The sequence below is a fragment of the Lutra lutra genome, chromosome 7 (assembly GCF_902655055.1).
Source record: "Lutra lutra chromosome 7, mLutLut1.2, whole genome shotgun sequence".
NCBI lineage: Eukaryota > Metazoa > Chordata > Mammalia > Carnivora > Mustelidae > Lutra > Lutra lutra.
The window spans coordinates 62,948,936-62,970,813 of record NC_062284.1 but is presented as its reverse complement, the minus strand read 5'-3'; the positions used below and the strand labels follow the sequence as shown (position 1 = coordinate 62,970,813).

General features: G+C 40.7%; 1 protein-coding gene across 21 annotated transcripts in view; it reads left to right on the top strand.

The window, feature by feature from the left end:
* The window catches only part of PPIP5K1 (diphosphoinositol pentakisphosphate kinase 1), a 47,668-nt gene that overhangs the window by 22,219 nt on the left and 3,571 nt on the right, over nt 1-21,878 (top strand). For 7 of the 21 annotated variants that reach the window (XM_047735728.1, XM_047735733.1, XM_047735729.1 and 4 more), the window contains 4 exons: nt 2,298-2,423; nt 6,106-6,288; nt 7,793-7,930; nt 18,695-18,808. In XM_047735728.1, the coding sequence (XP_047591684.1) occupies nt 2,298-2,423; nt 6,106-6,288; nt 7,793-7,930; nt 18,695-18,808 (561 nt within the window). Of the gene's footprint in view, nt 1-2,297; nt 2,424-3,146; nt 3,210-6,105; nt 6,289-7,792; nt 7,931-18,694; nt 18,809-21,878 lie in introns of all 21 variants that reach the window. The other 14 variants (XM_047735742.1, XM_047735735.1, XM_047735740.1 and 11 more) reach the window with 5 other exon arrangements.

The window sequence follows — 21,878 nt, the reverse complement described above, 5'->3', positions numbered from 1 at the left end:
GGTTAAAGCCTCTGCCTTCGGCTCAGGTCATGATCTCAGGGTTCTGGAATCGAGCCCCGCATCGGGCTCTCTGCTCAGCAGGGAGCCTGCTTCCCCCTCTCTCTCTCTGCCTGCCTCTCTGCCTACTTGTGATCTCTCTCTGTCAAATAAATAAAATATTAAAAAAAAAAAAAAAAAAGAAAGAACGAGACCGAAGTATGAACGTGGTGCTGGTTGACAGAGGTGGTGGTAAGGTAGACACTACTGTCTGAGATGATCCTAGGCCTGGACAGGGCAGGATTGGCAGGACTGCACCAGAAAATTATTTAGTGAAGGAAGTAAATGTAGAACAAAGCTCTGGTGGTCTGAGATAAAGCCAGTTAGTTTCAGCTTCTCTGAAGAAAAGTAGACGTATTTAACAGTCTTTATTACTCTCTGGAACCCCATTCTAGAGCCAATTTACATATGAAAGGTAGAAAAAGTTGCCGCATAGAGCAGCAATCTTGAATTCCAGATTATTAGCCATCGAAGTTTTCTTGATTTCTATGGTGGCCTTGAAATGCTAAGACCCCTGAAACCATGACCTGCCCCTTGTGGGCTCAAAGGAATTTGACCTTCTTTCCATTCTGACCATCTCTGCTATGTTAAGTTCCCAAGCCACACCCAGGTTCTTGGCTAAGATGGATTTGGAAGTAGAGGGCCAAATCCCATAAACTTGGGTATCAGTCTCGCCTCTTCCACTCTGTCCTCATGACCTAGAGTAGAAGAGAGGAGTATAGAGTCCCAACCCTGTTCTCAGTCATATTTGGAGCATTGACTAGTTTATTTGCTTTAGAGATTTTTTTTTTTTAAAGATTTATTTATTTATTTATTTGACAGAGAGATCACAAGCAGGCAGAGAGGCAGGCAGAGAGAAGAGGAGGAAGCAGGCTCCCTGCTGAGCAGAGAGCCCGATACGGGGCTTGATCCCAGGACTCTGAGATCATGACCTGAGCCGAAGGCAGCGGCTTAACCCACTGAGCCACCCAGGCGCCCCGCTTTAGAGATTTTTTTTTTTTTTAAAGATTTTATTTATTATTATTTATTTTGACAGAGAGAGATCACAAGCAGACAGAGAGGCAGGCAGGCGGAGAGAGAGAGAGAGAGAGAGAGAGGGAAGCAGGCTCCCTGTCGAGCAGAGAGCCCGATGCGGGACTCGATCCCAGGACCCTGAGATCATGACCTGAGCCGAAGGCAGCGGCTTAACCCACTGAGCCACCCAGGCGCCCCCGCTTTAGAGATTTTTAAAGTTTTATTTACTCCTCTGATTGGCAGTATAGCTCACTTTGCTTTCTTTGAACTTAATGTATAGGCTTTGAGCAAAGGGCTTATAAGGCTTATAACTTTTGAGAGTAGAAAAAACATGGCTTTTTTTATTGTTCCTATTTACCAGGTGCTCCTCCTTAATAGGGCCCTCAGCACATAGTAGGCATGCCCTCCATGTAATCACATGACTCTTTACATGTCTTCAATTTGTGTCTGTCTTCACTTCTTTCTTCTTGATGAAAAAATAGTTGTTTCTTTTCTGACTGAACACAATTGATCTTCAGAATCAGGAGACCTGGATTCCAATCTAGTTTAGCTTCTGGGAAACTGTATGAACTTGAGCAAATGAGATCCCTTTTGAATCTCAGTTTCTTTACCTCTAAAATGAGGAGACTGTACTAGATGATCTTTGAGTCCCTTCCAGCTTTAAAAATTCAGTGAGTCTCATACATACTTCTTTTCTTGAGAAAAGTGAAAAAGGCCTGAAGAGAGATAGAAGGAAGGGAATGGAAGGACTTAGGAGGAATTGGAACTTAGTTGAATTTGGAATTTGAGCTGAGTGCTCAACACCTAGTCTCTAGTTTCAATCAAAGTTCTTTCCTTTTAAGTCTATAAGGGACTATAACTCTGGCTTCTTGAAACTCTATATCCAGGTTAAGGAGCACTGAATTAAATCTAGAGAGATCTACCTATTCTTTTCGTATTCCCAAGTTGTACCTGGAGAGCACAGTCTACCCCTTTCAGTAACTTTGACTCCCCTAATATGACTAACCCTGTATTTGTAGTGACCTCTTGTATCTACCAAGTAGATCTTCAGCAGATCTACATGTAGCTATGATCCCAGTGTAGCTATGGACAGTAGTGAAATCTGTTTGTGGTTATGCGTAGTGGCCACATATGGGTGGCTCTGAGTGACTATGTGTGTGTGTCTTCATGTTGGCATGTGAAGTTATGTGTACTTCTTGTGGTAATTGCAGCTTTGTGTGGCTACTAATGCACTCCCGGCCTTGCAGGCTCACAGTGTACAGGGCTGTTCAGCACCACAGTGCTGGGCGGCTCCTCCAGCGCCCCGAATCTTCAGGACTACGCCCGCAGCCATGGCAAAAAGCTACCACCTGCCAGTCTGAAGCACCGAGATGGTATGTGGGTGGGTTTTGGGGGGCAGCTCTTTTCTTCATTTGTCCCCCAGCACAGATACAGCTCAAGAACCATTCATACTTAAGATGGCACTGACACTGGCCTTATAACAAGTTGCTTCATCAATTATAGAGGGGAGAAGGAACCAAGACCCCATCCACCCCTCCATTTGCATTCCCTCTCAGTGCAATAAATACTACTTATTTACGCTTATCCCTTCATAATCTCCCACATACAGCCCTGCTACATCAATTTACTCCACCTCTATATTCTTTCCTGGATTCTGGCCTGTAGGAGTAAGGACCAAGGATGAAGATCCATGGTCAGGAAAAATGCAGTGGAGTCTTGACTCAAATCTAGGAAATCAGGGATGGGGAAGTTGGTCAGTCAAGGCAGGAAAGATGATATGGAAAGAGATTGGGGGAAGGGATGAAAGGTTTTGCACAGATTTTATTTCCAAATGACCAGAAAGAGGATGTGGTGGTGAAATTAGGGTTGTCTGTGGAGCCATATTGTGGTAGAGATGACACACAGATTCCTACAAGAAGATTATTCCAAAGGAGAAGATTGAAATGTGGTAGTCAGGAATCTGAGGGGGTGGTTGGAGCAGGTCATACACTGTATGTATATGTAACTGTAAAGAAAAGAGTATATTGCGGGCAAATTCCAGAGCAGAGGGTGGGGCCAGGGGTGGGTATAATCCCCATGATGTCTTTTCTCCCCAGAGCTCTTGTTTGTCCCGGCCGTAAAACGATTTTCTGTGTCGTTTGCAAAGCATCCGACTAACGGTACGTTTGCTTCTGACTCAACGTCATTCCCCCACATCATGTCACCTCCAGACACTTAACCTCTGAGTTCTGACACTGACTTTGCCTCTGCCTTCCACTATGTTGACAACGTGCTGTCTCTGAATGAACCACTCATTAAGTGTCCCTCTTGGGGCATACCCTTTGTTGTGACAAACCTTAGTCTTGGCTGCAGCCTGGCTGCCCTATCTGTGTGGCAACTCAGGGACTTATGGCCATGGTCACCATCATCACCATTCTGTCACTTTTTTTAGCATCATCCCCCAAACATTAATTAAACCCTTCCCTTTCCCATCACATGACTGCTGGGCTTTATACAAATTAAACAATGGTTCTCCTTCATAGGAAGAGAATAGTATTTTCTCTATCATCTCCATGTCTTCTTTTTCCCCCTACTCCTCAGCTTATACAATTTTGATCTTTCTGCTTTTTTCTCCAACTCCTTGTTGGAGTGAATGACTCATTTGTTTCTCTTAAATGGAGCAGTGCTGCTGCAGTTCCCCATTCCCAAACATACCCCTATGGGTACTGGTCTTGAGTTTATGGTTTTCCATCACCATATTCTTACCACCTATCATTGTATGTACTTTATGTGGCTCTTGTGCTCCCGACATCTGCTTTATGTTACTACTAACTTAGGGTCTGGGCCTAGAAAATAGGAGCCCAGATTGATTCGGGATAAAGAGAGAAAGACGGGAGTAGAAGGCATAGGTAAAGGAAAAAGGGATTGTACCTTGAATTATACAGCCTAAATTACCATACAGTTTCCCTGTAACCCCAGTCTACCTAAGACACTGGTATCTCAGAGAAGCTTGAAGAGCAAGTTGAGATGTCTCCTGGGAATTCTGGGGGAGGGGGACTTGGGAATGAATAATATTTCAAAAATGTTGAAGAATTGGTCTAGCCATACTAAGGTGTGAGAGTTTAGAGATCTGTGTAAACCAAAAACTAAAGGGCAGTGGTGTCTTTGTAGGGTGTGGCAGGGCTTACTCCCTGTTTTATCCTTTATATGCTTAGTTTCTCTTTGTCTTGTATCTTGTTTTCAAGCTAAATCCAGTTTTTTTATACATGGTTTTCTTCTGTCCAAGTACTAAGTTTCTCCAAAGGAGGTAAAATTAGCTTGGCTTCCTGGCTGGAAAAAACTCCTTAGCCAGTGGCAACTGCTAGATTTTAGCCCAATCAGGCCATACCTCTCCACTAGGCACTGCCAAATTTCCTTAAGTTGGCTAACCCCACCCCCCATCCCAGCTCCCATTTGTGCCTGTAATAGGAGCTCCCCTTTCAGAGTGGCGTGGCTGTGCCTCCAGATATAGTTTCAAATTCTTCTGGCCTTCATGTGCCCAGTCATCTCCAGAGTAGAACCTCATGCACCAGCCCCAGACCCACAGCCTGGGACTTGGACTTAGGAGAAGTGTTACTTAGAGTATAGAATCTAGTACTGGGAACTTGGGCTCCTAAAATCAGAGTTAAATCACTGATCTCCTAGCTCTTAGGCTTTGTGAGAAAAGATCTAGATTCATAAAACAGATCCTCAAACCTATTTATCTCCAGTTCCCCGAGGCCTTGATTAGCAGCCTCACCGGTTAAAGAAGAGATGAATTAATTCTACCAAAAGGAAGAGAAGAAGAAAGACCTGGATAATTCAGCAGAGTACAGGAGAGTAAATTCAAGATCTCCTCCAACACCCTGCACACTTCTTCAGGAGCCTTCTGGCCATTCTTCTTCTTGTAGTTGAGTTTGGAAGCTAAAGTGCTTGAGAAGCCAGAATCTGGGATCTCCCTGCTGGTATCAGGAGAAATGTGGAGCTATTCTGTCACTTGCTGAAGATTACCTAGACTTAATTTGTTCCTAAGGACAATATGAGGGCTCTATCCCATGGTCAAATCTTGCTTGACTGACCTAGCAGTTACAGAGGGGATGCTCTGTCTGCAAATACTTAGGGCACATTAGTGACAACAATATGCACCCTACTGTCCCATTGTTATCATCTCTTTGCTGTGCTGTCTCGCTTTGAAAGAGCAGCTGGAAAACCTGAATCTAGCTTTGGAAAGGAAGCAAGGCAGTGCTGTCTCCTTACCTTAATGACAGAACATCTCTCAGCCATCCCTGCTTCAGTAGTGGATACTGAAAAGTCCCCCGAATCCTGAGATTTATATGAACATTTCTTTAAAATCTGTATATTTGGACAAGAGTAAAGGCTGATTATTCAGTATCTTCATTTTCACATACTGATTCTGTTTTTTACATACTCTGTTTTAAAGGACCTTTATACCTGGTGTCCTGTCAATCTCCTTTGCCATTTGCTTAACACCAGCCCTGTTTATGGCTATTGTAGAGTCTCGTCCAGAAGACCTGGCCTGAGCCTTTTTAGCTTCAAACTTGACCTTAATACCCGATACCATTCTTGACCCTCTTCTCTAAGTGTCTTTGAATCTTTGCATCTCTATACCAACTTTATAAATACATTGGTTTGTGAAGCAGGTCATAAGTAGGGTTTCTCCAGGAACGAACAGGGGCCCTAGAGCACTAATCAAGACTCCAGCTACAAAACTGCCCATTTACCCCCATCCAGAATGATGTGATTGCTGTCTGTAAGCACTGACTTAATTATGCACAGTGAAAGAGGGGAAGGTCTCGCTGTATGATGATGTCTCCCTAGCCCCTTCTTTTAGACTCAGTGTGATGCCGACACTCTTCTTCCCTGCAAGAGATACCCAGTTGTTCTGACCATCTCTGCTTCTCTCTTAGCTCACCTTGGAGCTGAGTGGCCCCACCTCCCAGTAATGCTTGTGCCACTCAGTGCCCCCCTCATTGTCTCTCCCTCTTCTCTTTCTTTATCTTTGTGCTTCCTGCCGTGGTCCTCCCCCATCCCCTCCAGAGCTGCTGGATGACCAGCACCCTGTGGTCCGGTTGCTGCGCAGTTTTTCCTCTGACTGTCCAGGGGGCCGGCCAGTCTCCTTGGATGCCACGCTGGCGCATCACCTGCACCAGTGCTCCTACCACCTGCGCCTCTTCCGGAACTGGCTGCGCTCAGGCCAGGATGACCCCGAGTGCCTCTACGGTACCCCCTGCCACCAAGCTGGCTGCTGCCACTGCCCTGGCTGGGACTGACTGCTTTGCTTATTGCACTTCTGGCAGGAGAGCCCACCTATTCCTTTCTCCTATTTACCCTAAGGTTATGTGACTTGCATTTAGTTGCTTGGATATGGGATTGGGCCAGACTGCCTGGTAGCTGTAGCATTGGCTGCTCTTCCCCTTACTGTTTTCCTTCCTTATTGCCTCCTAATGTTACCCATTCCCAATTCTGTTCAGTGTAGGAGTAGTCTCTTGCCCTGAAATCTGTTCTTGTCTCTATAACCCACTGCTAATTACCATCCTCAGATGCAAACGTTTTTCTAGTAGCCATGCTGAGGAGCTAGAGACTGTACTTCTCTGACGCTCCTGCCACAAGAGTACGGGGGGTGGGGGTCGGGGCACGGAATTGAGGCACAAAGGTCTTAATTGAATCTTTGAAGCAAACAAGGGCCAGAGTTAGAAGATGGTCAGGTATAATCCTTTCTAATTACAGGTTTTACTTGTTAGTGAACAGGAGGCTATGTCTTACATAGATATTGCTGTCCTGCCTACTATTAGTTTCTTTAAGGAGTTATAAAGAAACATAGGAAAGATTGCAGGCTGAAACAATGCTTAAGATGACAATGCTTCTTGATCCTCCCATGGAAACATTTTTTTTCATAAACACGCTCTGGGATTAGGGTTATTATATTTAGGTTTTACCCTTTACCCTAACCAGACTGGTGAACCTACATGGGGATTGTTGGGTTCAGATAGAGAATCAGAATTTATTCTTCTTCCTAGAGATTTTCCTCATTTTCCTGATGGAATAGAGAAATCCTAGCAAGTCTGGGGTTTTCCAGTGAGAGCAGAAGGGAGAAGCTTTGATGTGATGGAAATGACCAAGAAAGAACTTCCATCCCCCAGCCTGTTCATGCATGTTTTTTCCCTTGGCTGAGCTTCATGTGTATTGCATGCTCTCCAGCTTGCTTCCAGATATTCTAGCCTTTCTACCCATATCCCAAATCTGCATGAATCCTTCTTCAGATTCCATGCCTTCCTCCTTAATCTGGTTCTCTTTACACAATCCCTAAAATCTGCTGTTTCTTCCCAGCTCCATGACCTCCCTACCTCATTTAGACCTTCAGTTTCACCCCTTACCTCTGGACTTTTGTTTTATTCCCCTAGAAAGACCAAGAGCAATATAGGTCCTTACCCTATTGGAATTCTGTTGATGTTTCCATGGGTCATTACAGGCTCTCCATGGGTAGGATGAGAGGTGATTTGATTCACTTGGAGGCCTTAGCAGGTAGATTTCTTAGGATTCTGGAGGTGAGAAACAGACACCTGTAGGGGCTCTAAAGAGTTCCCTCTCCTGAAATCTTGGATACCCCATACTCCAAAAGCCATGGATTCTCCTGATGGCTCTCAGGGACTCACCATGCTTCCTTGGACAGTTGGGGTATATCTGGCAGGAATAACATTGACTTTGCCCATCTCTTTTCTAATAGGATTTGAAGGGTGTTCCATGGTGCCTACCATCTACCCCCTGGAAACACTGCATAATGCCCTTTCCCTGCGTCAAGTGAGTGAATTCCTAAGTAGAGTCTGCCAGCGCCATACTGATGCTCAAGCACAGGCATCTGCAGGTATGGAGAATACTCTTCTTATCTTGTACCCCTGTCTCTGTCCCTATTCCTATCCTTCCTAGAATGTGAGTAGTAAATTAAAAAGATAGGCGCTCCAAAAAGACACAGAACTAGCCTTGAAAAATTTTTTAATTGCATAGGCCAGTTCAACATCATAACTTCCCAAGTTAATTTATAAATTTAACATGATTCCAATAAAAATGCTGATGTTTTTCTAAAGTCAGACAAATTGAAAAGTTTTGAAAAGGTGTTTTATATATATATATATTTTTTCATTTGAGAGAGAGAGAGAGAGTGTGTGTGTCTGTGCACGAGCTGGGGGGAGGGGCAGAGGGAGAGGGAGAAGCAGGCTCCCTGCTCAGAGAAGAGACCCAGGGACTGGGTCGATTCCACATGGGGCTCAATCCCAGGACCCTCGGGTCATGACCTGAGCTGAAGGCAGGCACTTAACCAACTGAGCCACCCAGGCACCCCAGAGTAATGAAAAGCTACTAGCCCTATCAGATTTTATAACATTCCATAAAACTTCTATAACGAAAACACTGTTGTATTCATACATGAATAGAGAGAGACCAATCAAACAAAATAGAAGACCTAGAAATAGATGAAGTTAGCATTTCAAAATATTGGGGGAAAGACAGACTTTTTTTTTTTTTAAGATTTTATTTGATTATTTGAGAGAGAGGGAGCGAGCATGAGGGGCAGACTGAGAGGGAGAAGCAGGCTCCCCACTGAGCAGAAATCCCCATGCAGGGCTCAATCCCAGGACCCTGAGATCATGACCTGAGCTGAAGGCAGACACTTAACCGACTGAGCTACCTAGGTACCCCAAGATAGATTTTTCAGTAAGTAAAGTTGGCACAGCTAAGTGGTCATTTGACAAAAATTAAAATTGAATTCATACTTCATGCTATATATGAAGATATTTGTTCATATATATGGAGTTCATATATATATGAACTCCATATGTTTCAGAAATCTAAATGTAAAAATTAAGCAATAGGTTGCTCCAAGGGTTTGTCCTTCACAAAAACACCAAAAAAATCAATCAAAAACTATCAGAATCAGCTTTGTCAGACCTCTGGAAAATAAAAGTTTGTAGCAGCCAGAAAAATGCTAAATCAAGAAAGAGGCACCCTAAGAATGGCAGGAAGCTTCCTATCATTTTTCTTTCTCTTATCCTACCCTCTCCTCCACCTCAACAGCAGTCTTAAAGATAGCAGAGCATGGTGTCATGTGAAACTCTGGTCCCTAATTCCTAAAGGAGCAGAACAGACTTTATTCTCAAAGAATTGTGTTTGTCTAACTTATCCACTCTAACTTGTTTAACTTGAAGAACTGTCACAAGCTGCTTACCTTTGTTTCATTGAATCAGGGCAGGAAAGTAGCTATGCAGAAAGTGTCCCCTGAAAACATTGTAAGGCAAATGAACAACATAACTGCTGCCTGGGACAAAAATTATAGTTGAGGCAGACAATAAGTGTGCCGAAAGCCTGGAGTGAAAACTTAGGTAGAGAGTTTCTTTGGAAAATTAAGGCATTCAAGGGATGCCTGGGTGGCTCAGTCAGTTAAGCGTCTGCCTTCAGCTCAGGTCATGATCCTAGGATGAAGTCCCTCATCTGGCTCCTTGATCACTGGGGAGCCTGCTTCTCCCTCTGCCTGCTGCTCTCCCTGCTTGTGCTCACTCTCGCTTGCTCTCTCTCTGACAAATAAATAAATAAAATACATTTAAAAAAGGAAAATTAAGGCATTCAAAAGCCCCAACATATACTAGGGAAGTTAGAAGCCATGTGCATGCCTAGGGAGGGACACAGGCACAGAAAACACATGAGACTACCCTAAGATTTTTCCTCTGCCCGAACTCTAGACTCAGCGCAGGCAAGAATTGAAGGCTAAGAGGGATTTGTAAACAGTCTAGCTAAATGTTGAAGGAATACCTCAACAAAGAACCAATCTGCAAAGACAGAGAATTCCTCTCCCCTCCCTTTGCCTCCTTTCCCCCCATCTTCCTCTTCCCTTCTTTTGGTTCTTGGCAGTCAAGGAAATTCTTGTCAGAATACTAGCTGTGGGGCACCTGGGTGGCTCAGTTGATTAAATGTTTGACTTCAGCTCAGATCGTGATCTTGGGGTCCTGGGATCAAGCCTCGTGTCAGGGAGTCTTTGGGGAATCTGCCTCTCACTTTTCCTCTCTCTCTGCCCCTCTCTCCCTGCTTGTTTTCTCTCTCTCTCTCTCTGTCTCAAATAAATAAAATCTAAAAAAAACCCAAAAAACAAAAAACCACTAGCTGTGAAATAAGCTAAAGGAAAGAGATTTCAGAGACCACATATGACAAAGACAGACGTAACAAAAATAGCTTAGAAAAGTCAATAAACAGCCCCAGCCCACAGCAAACAAGCCCTGGTGGTGGTGGGGGGGATAATCTGATATTCAGAGTTAGCAAAAATTATAATGTTCAAAATGTCCAGTTTTCAATAAAATATGCAAAGATACAGGACAGTATGGTCCATTTACAGAAGAAATGAACAGAAACAGTTGCTAAAGAAGCACAGATGTTAGACTTACTGGGACAAGGAATTTAAATCCGCTATCTTAAATATGTTTAAAGAGCTACGGGGAATGATAGAGAACTGAATGAAATCAGGAGAATGATGTCTTAGCAAATACAGAATATCATTAAAGACATAGAAAATATAAAAAGAAACCAAACAAATTCTGAGAGTGAAAAGTGTAACAGAAATGCAAAATTCACTAGAAGGGGTCTTAGAAGATACGAGCAGGCGAAAGAAAGAGTCAGCAAAATTAAAGATAAGTCATTTGAAAATGTCTAGTCTGAAGAGGAGAAAGAAAAAAAGAACAAGAAAAAAAATTAACAGAGCTATAGAGATCTGTGGGACACCATCAAGAATATGAATATACACAGTTGCCTGGGTAGCTCAGTCAGTTAAGCATATGCCTTTAGCTCAGGTCATGATCCTGGGGTCCTGGAATCAAGCCCCACATCAGGCTCCTTGCTCCTCTGGGCACCTACTTCTTCCTCTCCCTCTGCTGCTCCCCCCAGCTCATGCTCCCTCTCTTTCTCTGTCAAAAAAAAAAAACAAAAACAAAAACAAAACAAAAAAAAACAGCATATGCATGATCAGAGTCTCAGAAGGAGAAGACAGAAAGAGGCAGAAAAAATATTTGAAGAAATAAGGGCTCTTCTCAACTTGGATAAAGACACAAATCTATACGTCCAAATAGTTCAAACACCAACAAGGATAAATTCAAAGAGATCCCCACTGAGATATACTATAATCAAATTGTCAAAAGACAGAAAATCTTGAAAGTAGCAAAAGAAAAGCAACTTATCGCATACAAGGGATCTTTAATAAAATTAACAACCAATTTCTTTTTTTTTTTTTTAAGATTTTTTTTATTTATTTGACAGGCAGAGTGAGAAGCATGCTCCCTGCTGAGCAAGGAGCCCCATGTGGGGGCTTAATCCCAGGACTCTAGGATCATGACCTGAGCCAAAGGCAGATGCTTAACCCACTGAGCCACCCAGGTGCCCCTAACAACCAATTTCTCATCATAAATCACAGAGGTAGGATGCCTGAGTGGCTCAGTGGGTTAAAGCCTCTGCCTTCGGCTCAGATCATGATCCCAGAGTCCTGGGATCGAGCCCTGCATCAGGCTCTCTGCTCAACAGGGAGCCTGCTTCCCTTCCTCTCTCTCTGCCTGCCTCTCTGCCTACCTGTGATCTGTGTCTGTCAAATAAATAAATAAAAATCTTAAAAAAAAAAAAAAAAAAGAAATCACAGTGGCCAGAAAGCAGTGGGATGACGTATATAAAGTGCTAAAAGAAAAAAAAATGTCAACCAAGAATTCTTTGTCTAGCCAAACTGTTAAGAAATGAAGAAGAAATTAAGACATTACCAGGTAAATGAAAGTTGAAGGAGTTTTTCACAAGTAAAACTGGCTTACAAGAAATGCTAAAAGCTTTTTGGGATGAAATAAAACGATACTAGATAGTGACTTGATACCATACCAAAAAATGAAGAACCCTGGTAAAGGTAATTACATTGGTAAATCTAAAAGTCAGCATTTCTGTATTTTTGGTTTGTAACTCCTTTTTTTGTTTCATCATAATTTAACACACAAATGAATAAAATAGTCATTACAAGTCTGTATTAATGGGCATGCAATACATAACGATATAATAATTTGTGACAATAACATAAGGTGAGACTGAGCTTTATAGGAGCAGAGTTTTTATGTTACTGAAGCTAAATTTGCCATCAATTCAAACAAGATTGTTGAAATTCAGGATATTAATTGTATCTCCATAGTAACCACTATAAAATATCTAAAAAATGTACAGAAAAAGAAATAAGAAGGGAATCAAAATGATACACTACAAACAAATCATTTAAACACAAGATGAGGGGTGCCTGGATGGCTCAGTCAGCTGGATGTTTGCCTTCAGCTCAGGTCGTAATATCCAGGTCCGGGGGTTGAGCCCTACGTTGGCCTTCCTACTCAAGAGGGAGTCTGCTTCTCTCTTTCTCCCTCTGCTACTCCCCACTACTTGTTCTCTGTCTCAAATAAATAAAATCTTAAAAAAAAAACAAACCCACAAAGATGTTAGTAACGGAGGAAATGAGGAACAAAATACAGTCTAAGATATATAAAAAATAGTGAAATGGCAGAATTAAGCCCCTCCTTATCATTGACTAGTCTACAATGTAAATGAATAAAACTCTCCAATTAAAAGGAAGAGATTAGCAGAATGGATGTTTTTTTAAGAATGGATTTTTAAAAAGATTTATTTATTTATTTTAGAGACAGAGAGAAACTGAAGATGGGGAGTGTGGAGGGACAGAGGGAGAAGGAGAGAAGTCCCAAGCAGACTCCCCACTGAGGGTAGAGCCTGATGCAGGGCTCAATCCCACCACCCTGAGACCACAACCTGAGCTGAAACCAAGAGTAGGATGCCCAACTGACTACCCCCAGGCGCCCCAGCAGAATGGATTTTTTAAAAAATCATCCAACTGTATGTTGTCTACACAAAACTCACTTTAGATCCAACAGTACAAATAGGTTGAAAATGAAAGAATAGAAAAAGATATTCCATGCAAATAATAACCAAATGAGAGCTGGGGTAACTATATTAATGTTAGACAAAATAATCTTTAAGTCAAAAATTGTTTTAAGAGACAGATGTCATTATATATTGATTAAAAGGTTAATTCATCAAAAGCATACAAAAATTATAAACATATATCCACCAAACAACAGAGCCCCCAAATATATGAAGCAAACATTGACAGAATTGAAGGGATAAGTAGATAGTTCTACAATAACAGTTGTAGACTTTAATATCTCACCTTTAATAATAGATAAAACAACCAGACAGAAGATCAGTAAGGAAACAGAGTTTCAGTAACACTCTAAACCAGCTAAACCTAAGAGACATATAGAACATCCTACCACCAACAAAATACAGATTCTTCTTAAGTGCACATGATACACCATATGGTAGGCCACAAAAAAAAGTTAAATAATTTTAAAAGATTGAAATCATACAAAATATCCTCTCTAGCACAGTGGAGAATGGTGCTGGAAATCATTAATGAAAGGAATATGTTGAAATTAAACACATTCTTAACCTTCTTCAGGTCAAGGAAGAAATCACATGGGAAATTAGAATATACTTTGAGATGAATGAAAGTGAAAATGCAACATTCCAGTAGTTATGGAATGCAGCAAAATCAGTGCTAAGCGAGAAATTTACAGCTGTAAACACCTACATTTAAACCCAGGAAAGATCATAAACCAAAAACCTAACTGTATACCTTAAAGAAGTAAGAAAAGAAGAACAAACTAAACCCAAAGCTAATAGAAAGATTGAAATAATAAGGATTAGAACAAAGAAGTAAAGAATAGAAAACAGAATCAGCAAAACCAAAAGTTGGTTCTTTGAAAAAAAATCAACAAAATTGACAAACATTTAGCAGACTAAGAAAAATTGAGAGTTGATGCAAAATAACCAAAATCAGGAATAAAAGTGGGGACATTGGTACTGACCTTACAGAAATAAAAAGAATTATAAGAGCACTATGGGGGCACCTGGGTAGCTCAGTCAGTTAAGAATTTGCCTTCAGCTCAGGTCATGTTCCCAAGGTCCACACATCTGGCTCCCTGCTCAGTGAGGAGTCTGCTTTTCCCTCTCCCTGTCCCCTCCCCCCCGCCCCCACTCATGCACGCATGTGCTCATTTTCACTCTCTCAAATAAGTAAGTAGAATTTTTTTTAAAAGAGCACTATGAACAGTTACATGCCAGTGAATTACATAACCTAGATAAACAAATTCCTAGAAGCACATAAACTATAAAAATTGACCCAAGAAGAAGTGGAAAATCTGAACATAATCTATAACACAGAAAAAGACTGAATCAGTAGAAAAACTTTTAACAAAGAAAAGTCCAGGATAAGATAGCTTCACTGGTGAAATCTACCAAACAGTTCTAGAAGCCAGCATTACCCTGATATGAAAGCCAGACAAAGACACCGTAAGAAAACAACAGACCTGAATCCCTTATGAATATAGAAGCAAAAATTCTCTGTATTTTTTTGGGTAGGTGCCATGCCCAATGAGGGGCTTGAGCTCATGACACTGAGTTGAAGACCTGAGTTGAGGTCAAGAATCAGATCTTTAACCAACTGAGCCAGTCAGGTGGCCCAGAAGCAAAAGCTCCCAATAAAATACTAGCAAACCAAATCTAACAGCAAGTTGACAAAGTGAGATTTATCTCAAGAATGCAAGGGTGATTCAAAATAAGAAAATCACTCAGTGTAGTATACTATATTAAAAGAACAAAGGGAAAAACTAAAAATCATCTTAATTTGGTAAAATTAAGATAAAATCTTAATTTGATAAAATCCACTACCTTTAATTTGATAAAATCCACTACCCTTTCATGATAAAAACAACCAGCAAACTAAGAATGGAAGGAAACTTCCTCAACATAATAAAGGGCATTTATGAACAACCCATAGTGCACATTATACTCACTGGTGAAAGACTGAAAGTTTTTCCCCTATGATCAGGAACAAGGCAAGGATGCCCACATTTACCACTGCTGTTCAACATTGTACTGGTAATTTAGGCAGAACAATTAGGCAAGAAAAAAATTGGCTTAGAAATTGGAAAGGAGAAATTAAAACTATCTCTATTCGCAGAGGACATGGTCCTATGTAGAAAAAATGCAGAGAATCCTCAAAAAAACTTCCAGAACTAATGAACAAGTTCAGTACAGTTTGCAGGGACAAGATCAACTCACAAAAATCAATTTTGTGTCCCTATACCAGCAATGAAAAGTCCAAAAAGGAAATTAAGAGAACAATATAATTTATAATAGTATCCACAAAATAAAATACCTGGGAACAAATTTAACCAATAAGTTTAAAGACTTGTACACTGAAAACTACAAAACATTGCTGAAATAAAGATGATCTAAATAGGTAGGAAGACATCCCATGTTCACACCACCCTTCAGTCTTTTTAGACATTCTTTTCCTTAGTAACCTTCCCACAGGAAATTTTAATACCACAAATATACAATATATGTCTGTTTATGGTCCATGGCTATGTGATGGACCACAAACCAATGGAATACCTAAAAATTTTTTTGCCCTCACCAAGAACCAAATTTGTTGAGAATACATGGTCTAGGGCAAGGAAAGTACAAGGTCATCCTGAGGCATGTTGTAACAGAAGCGAGGAAGCAGTCAAGCCTGAAGAAGCTCTTACTGACCACAACTGGAACATTTTACACTTGATCTTAGCCAAAAGGCCAAGAAGTGATACAACTGGAACATTTTAGCATTCAAAATAATAAGTTACGGGTGCCTGGGTGGCTCAGTAGGTTAAAGCCTCTACCTTTGGCTCAGGTAATGATCCCAGGGTCCTGGGATCGAGCCCCACATCGGGCTCTCTGCTCTGTGGGGAGCCTGCTTCCTCCTCTCTCTCTCTGCCTACTTGTGATCTCTGTCTGTCAAATAAATAAATAAAATTGTTAAAAAAAAATAAAAAAAATAATAAGTTACTATAATTGACTAAAGTACACTGAAATATAAAAATCCACAAACTCATAATAAATAATAAGTAAATAATTCTACAAAAAAGAAAGCAAAAATAAAATAATAAAAATTAATTAATTAATTAATTAAAAATAAATTTTAAAAATCTGCCACATTTGGAAAATACTTTTTACCACCTCTTTTCTCTGAAAACTAATTAAAAGAAAATAAACACTTATTCTACCTTTTCAGTAGGAACTGCATTTCAGTGTAATCAAATAGCCCCAGAGGGAAAGCTCTTTTTTACAGAAAATATACCAGCTAATAAATGTTGGAGGATTGATAGAATTAGAAAATCACCACTTGGGGTTCCTGGGTGGCTCAGTTGTTGGGTGTCTGCCTTTGGCTCAGGTCATGGTCCCAGGGTTCTGGGATTGAGCCCCACATCAGGCTCTCTGCTAAGCAGGAGGCTTGCTTCTCCCTCTCCCACTCCCCCTGCTTGTGTTCCCTCTCTCCCTCTCTCTTTCTGTCAAATGAATAAGTGGAATCTTTTAAAAAAATAGAAAATCATGACAAACCATAAGAGACTCTTAATCTCACAAAACAAACTGAGGGTTGCTGGGGGTAGGGGGTAGGGAGAGGGTGGTTGGGTTATGGACATTGGGGAGGGTATGTGTTATGGTAAGTGCTGTGAAATGTGTAAGCCTGACAATTCACAGACCTGTACCCCGGGGGGAAATAATATATGTTAATAAAAATAATTTTTTAAAAAATTAAAAAATAGAAAATCACCACTTAAAGAATTAAGAATCATCAATGGATACTAACACAATTAGGCAAGATGTTGATGGGGTTGCATGGTGCCAAAGGATTACCTCTAATCAGAAGGGGAAAACTTTATGGTGAGATCTTGTGGCTACCACTTTAACCCAGTTAGTAAACTTAGCTTTACTTAATGGGACAGTGAGATATTATGTCCTTCTAATATGATATAAAAGTACATAGGATTACCTATTTGGTATTTTTACCAAAGTTATTTAAATTGAATCATCCAATCAAAACTTTTATATATAACTTCCAGTTTATAAGAAATATAAGCAATAGTGAAACAAGTTAAATGATTCTATGAGGGAGCAATTAGACAAATCCAGAATGTGAGACATGATAATTCTATGAGACAACTGATCTGTTCTTTTCAAAAAGTCACTCTGAGGGGCATCTGGGTGACTCAGTTGGTTAAGCATTCAACTCTTGATTTTGGCTTAGGTCATGATCTCAGGGTCATGGGACCAAGCCCAGCATCAGCTCCATGCTCAGCAGGGAGTCTGCTTGAGATTCTCCCCCTTCTCCCTCTGCCCCTCCCCCTCCTCATGTGCACATGCTTGCTCTCTCTCTCTCTTTTTTAAAAATTTTATTTATTTGATAGAGAGAGATCACAAGTAGGCAGAGAGGCAGGCAGAAAGAGAGAGAGGAGGAAGCAGGCTCCCTGTGGAACAAAGAGGCTGATACAGGACTCAATCCCAGGACCCTGAGATCATGACCTGAGCTGAAGGCAGAGGCTTAACCCACAGAGCCACCCAGGCACCCCATGCTTGCCCTCTCTCTTAAATAAATAAAGAAATCTTTAAAAAAATCACTTTGAGGGGCGCCTGGGTGGCTCAGTGGGTTAAGCCGCTGCCTTCGGCTCAGGTCATGATCCCAGGTCCTGGGTTCAAGCCCCACATCGGGCTTTCTGCTCAGCAGGGAGCCTGCTTCCTCCTCTCTCTCGGCCTGCCTCTCTGCCTACTTGTGATTTCTCTCTGTCAGATAAATAAATAAAATCTTTAAAAAAAAAATCACTTTGAAAAGAAAAATCACTTTGAGGAAAATAAATGGTGTTGGGGGAGATAATATGCTAGATTAAAAGAGAATTTGGAGATGTAACAAAATGCAATGCATGGTTCATATTTGGATATTACTATAAAAGACATTTTTGGGGGGGCACCTGGGTGGCTCAGTCGGTTAAGTGTCTGTCTTCGGCTCAGGTCATGATCCGGGGGTCCTGGGATCAAGCCCCATATGGGGCTCCTTGCTCAGTGGGGAGCCTGCTTCTCTCTCTCCCTCTGCTGCTTCCCCTGCTTGTTCTCTCTCTCTGTCAAATAAACAGATAAAATCTTTTAAAAAATAAAAAATAAAAGACATTTGGGGAATAATTGTGGGAGATTTAAATATGAATTGGGTATTAGATGATATTATGGTATTATTTTTAAATTTTATAACATTTGTTAATGGTATGTGGCTATGTAGGAAAAATTCCTTATATTTTAGAGATGCATATTGATGTATTTCGAGGTAAAATGTTTCATAATGTCTGTCACTTTTTAAAAAGAACTTCCGCATGAAGAAATGGGTGAAACAAATATGGCAAAATGTTAACACACTGATGTGGTAAATATAGGAGATGAAGATATCAGTATGGATTGTACTGGTCTTCCAACAACTTTTTTTAAAAAGGGGGAATGGGGAGAGAGCAAAAAATGTTTGAAAATATTCATAATATAAATTTTAAAATATTAAAAACAGTTTATATGAAGGATCCTTAGGAAACGCTACTTTTCAGCCTGAGAATGTGTAAGTTGGTTTTGACTTATGTGGAGAACGGTGAATCTTGAATGCTTCCTCAAACTCTTTTTTTCCTTCCTTCTTTCTCCCCTGTCTATCCAGCCCTCTTTGACTCTATGCACAGCAACCAAGCCTCAGATAGCCTATTTTCCCCACCCCGTACTCTTCATTCACCCACCCTACAACTCCGGCAGCGCTCTGAGAAGCCCCCTTGGTGTAAGTAATCCTTTTGGAACTGCCTGGAGAAAGACCAAGAGGTATGGAGGGATTGGTGAGTGAGAGACCTGTCTCATGAGGGAAATGAAGATGAGGGTTGAAAGACCAAGAATAACCAGTAGGGAAACCAGTCTCATCTGCTTCCAAGGTGAAGGGAGGATCTGTTTACTCTATTTCATTATCTCCATTCTCCATGACCCCTCTGTGTCATTGGAGAGGCTCCTAAAAGGTAGTGTCCCAGAGGGTACTTTGGGGGAACAAAGGACAGAAACTTCATTCTCCTCAGATTCCCATTTGGTCTCTATATCTTTCTCAAGTACAGATGACTTGAGAGGATACCTGAGTATATAGAAAAGCTGGGAGAAGGAAACTAGAATTTGCTACTACTTTCTACATATCCCTTTTCTCAAGTTGCCTGTTCTCAGCTGTTAATTCAAATTGAAGCACTGTTTTTTCTCATCTCTTTATAACCTCTGGCCTATCACAAGGTCCCCCTGGGTGGCACAGTTGGTTAAGTATTTGACTCTTGTATTAGGCTCAGGTCACGTCTCAGGGTTGTGAGATCGAGTCTGCTTCAGAGTCTCTCTCTCTCTACCTCTGCCCCTCCCACTGGTGCTCTCTAAATAAATAAATAAATAAACAAATGAACAAATAAAATCTCTAGCCTATCACTAGTTTTCCTTGGTAACAGTGTGAATAGTGGAGTCACAGGGACTTCCTAGTGTAATTGTAGGGAAGGGGAGATCCTGGTGACAGAGGGAGGATAAGGACCAGAGACACCAATCCTTTCCTTATTCAACCTGCCTCCAGAAAATAACTAAAAATCAAACATGGCTTTTATTATTTCATTGGATAGGAGTGAAGCAGAGATTCATATTTCAGCATTGGGTTAAACAGTTGCAGAATTGGCACCCTGTATGCAGAAGAAACATTCCGTTCCGACACCAAGAGCTCTTCCGCTGAATTTCATATTACCTTACATTCACCTTGCCATTGCTCCTTTTATCTCTCTCCTGGAATGTTTACAGGTTTTATGCCCCTGGAAATCTTTTTTTTTTTAATAATACATACATTTTTTATTTTTATTTTTATTTTTATTTTTTTTAAAGATTTTATTTATTTATCTGACAGAGATCACAGGTAGGCAGACAGGCAAGCAGAGAGAGAGGAGGAAGCAGGCTCCCCGCTGAGCAGAGAGCCCGATGCGGGGCTCGATCCCAGGACCCTGGGATCATGACCCGAGCCGAAGGCAGAGGCTTTAACCCACTGAGCCACCCAGGCGCCCCAATAATACATACATTTTTTAATTTGAGTATAGTTGATATGCAATGTTATACAACATACTAGTTCAATAAGACTATACATTATGCTATGATCACCACCAAGTGTAGCTACCATCTGTCACAATACAATGCTAGTACAGTACCATTTACTCTATTCCCTGTGCTGTACCTTTTGTTCCTGTGACTTACTCATTTCATAACTGGAAGCCTGTTTCTCCTACTCCCCTTCACCCATTTTGCCCAGCCTCTCACCACCCCTTCACATCAGCTTGTTCTCTGTATTTTAGGTCTGATTCTGCTTTTTATTTGTTTGTTTATTCTTTTTTTTTCTTTTTGGAGTCTGCATATAAGTGAAACCAGTGGTGTTGGTCTTCCTTTATTTCACTTAGCATAATATCTTCTAGGTCCATCCATATGGTCACAAATGGTAAAATCTTATCCTTTTCATGGTTGAGTTATATTTCTCTGTGTGTGTGTGTGTGTGTGTGTGTGTATCTTCTTTTTTTTTTTTTTTTTTAATACATCTTCTTTATCCATTCATCTGTTGGTGAACACTTGGGCTACTTCCATAACTTGGCTATTGTAAATAATGCTACAATAAACATAGGGATGCATGTATCTTTTGAAGTTAGTTTTCATTTTCTTTGAGCAAATACTCAGTAGTGGAATTACTGGATCATATGGCAATTCTATTTTAATTTTTTGAGGAACCTCCTTACTGTTTTCTGCAGTGGCTACACCAATTTACATTCCCAACAGCAGTGCACAGACTTTCCCTTTTTTACACATGCTCTCCAGCACTTGCTATTTCTTGTCTTTTTTTTTTTTAAGATTTTATTTTAATTCTAGTTAGTTAACATAAAGCGTTTTATGTTATTTCTTGTCTTTCTGATTCTAGCTGTTCTGACAAGTGTGAGGTGATTTCTCACTATGGTCTTGATTTGCATTTCCCTGATGATTAGTGATATTGAACATCTTTGCATGTGTCTGTTGGCCATCTGTATGTCTACTTTGGAAAAATGTCTGTTCAGGTCCTCTACCCACTTTTTAATTGGATTATTTGGGGGTTTTTGGTGTTGAGTTGTGCAAGTTCTTTATATATTTTAGATGCTAACCCTTTATTGGATGTAACATTTGCAAATATCTTTTATCATTCATTAGGTTGCCTTTTTGTTTTGTTGGTGGTTTCCTTTGTTGTGCAAAAGCTTTTTATTTGAATATAGTCCCAGTAGTTTATTTTTGCTTTTGTTTCCCTTAGCCTCAGAAGACATGTCTAAAAAAATATTGCTATGGCTGATGTCAGAGAGATTACTGCCTGTGCTTGCTTCTAGGATTTTTATGGTTTCAAGTCTCACATTTAGGTCCTTAATCCATTTTGAGTTTATTTTTGTGTATGGTGTCAGAAAGTGGTTCAGTTTCATTCTTTTGCATGTAGCTATCCAATTTTTCCAGCACCATTTACTAAAGACTGCTTTTCCCCCTGCTATATCCTTGTCTCCTTTGTCATAGATTAACTGACCATATGAGCATGGGTCTCTATTCTGTTCCATTGATCTATGAGTCTTTTTTTGTGTCAGTACTGTTTGATTACTACAGTTTTGGAGTATATCTTGAAATCTGGAATTGTGATACTTCCAGCTTTGTTCTTCTTTCTCAAGATTGCTTTGACTGCCTCTGGAAACTTTATCTTTCTCCTGCTTCTGCTTCTTTCTTTGAGAGGGAGAGAGAGAAAGCATGAGGTGGGAGGGGCAGAGGGAGAAGCAGACTCCCTGCTGAGCAGGGAGTCC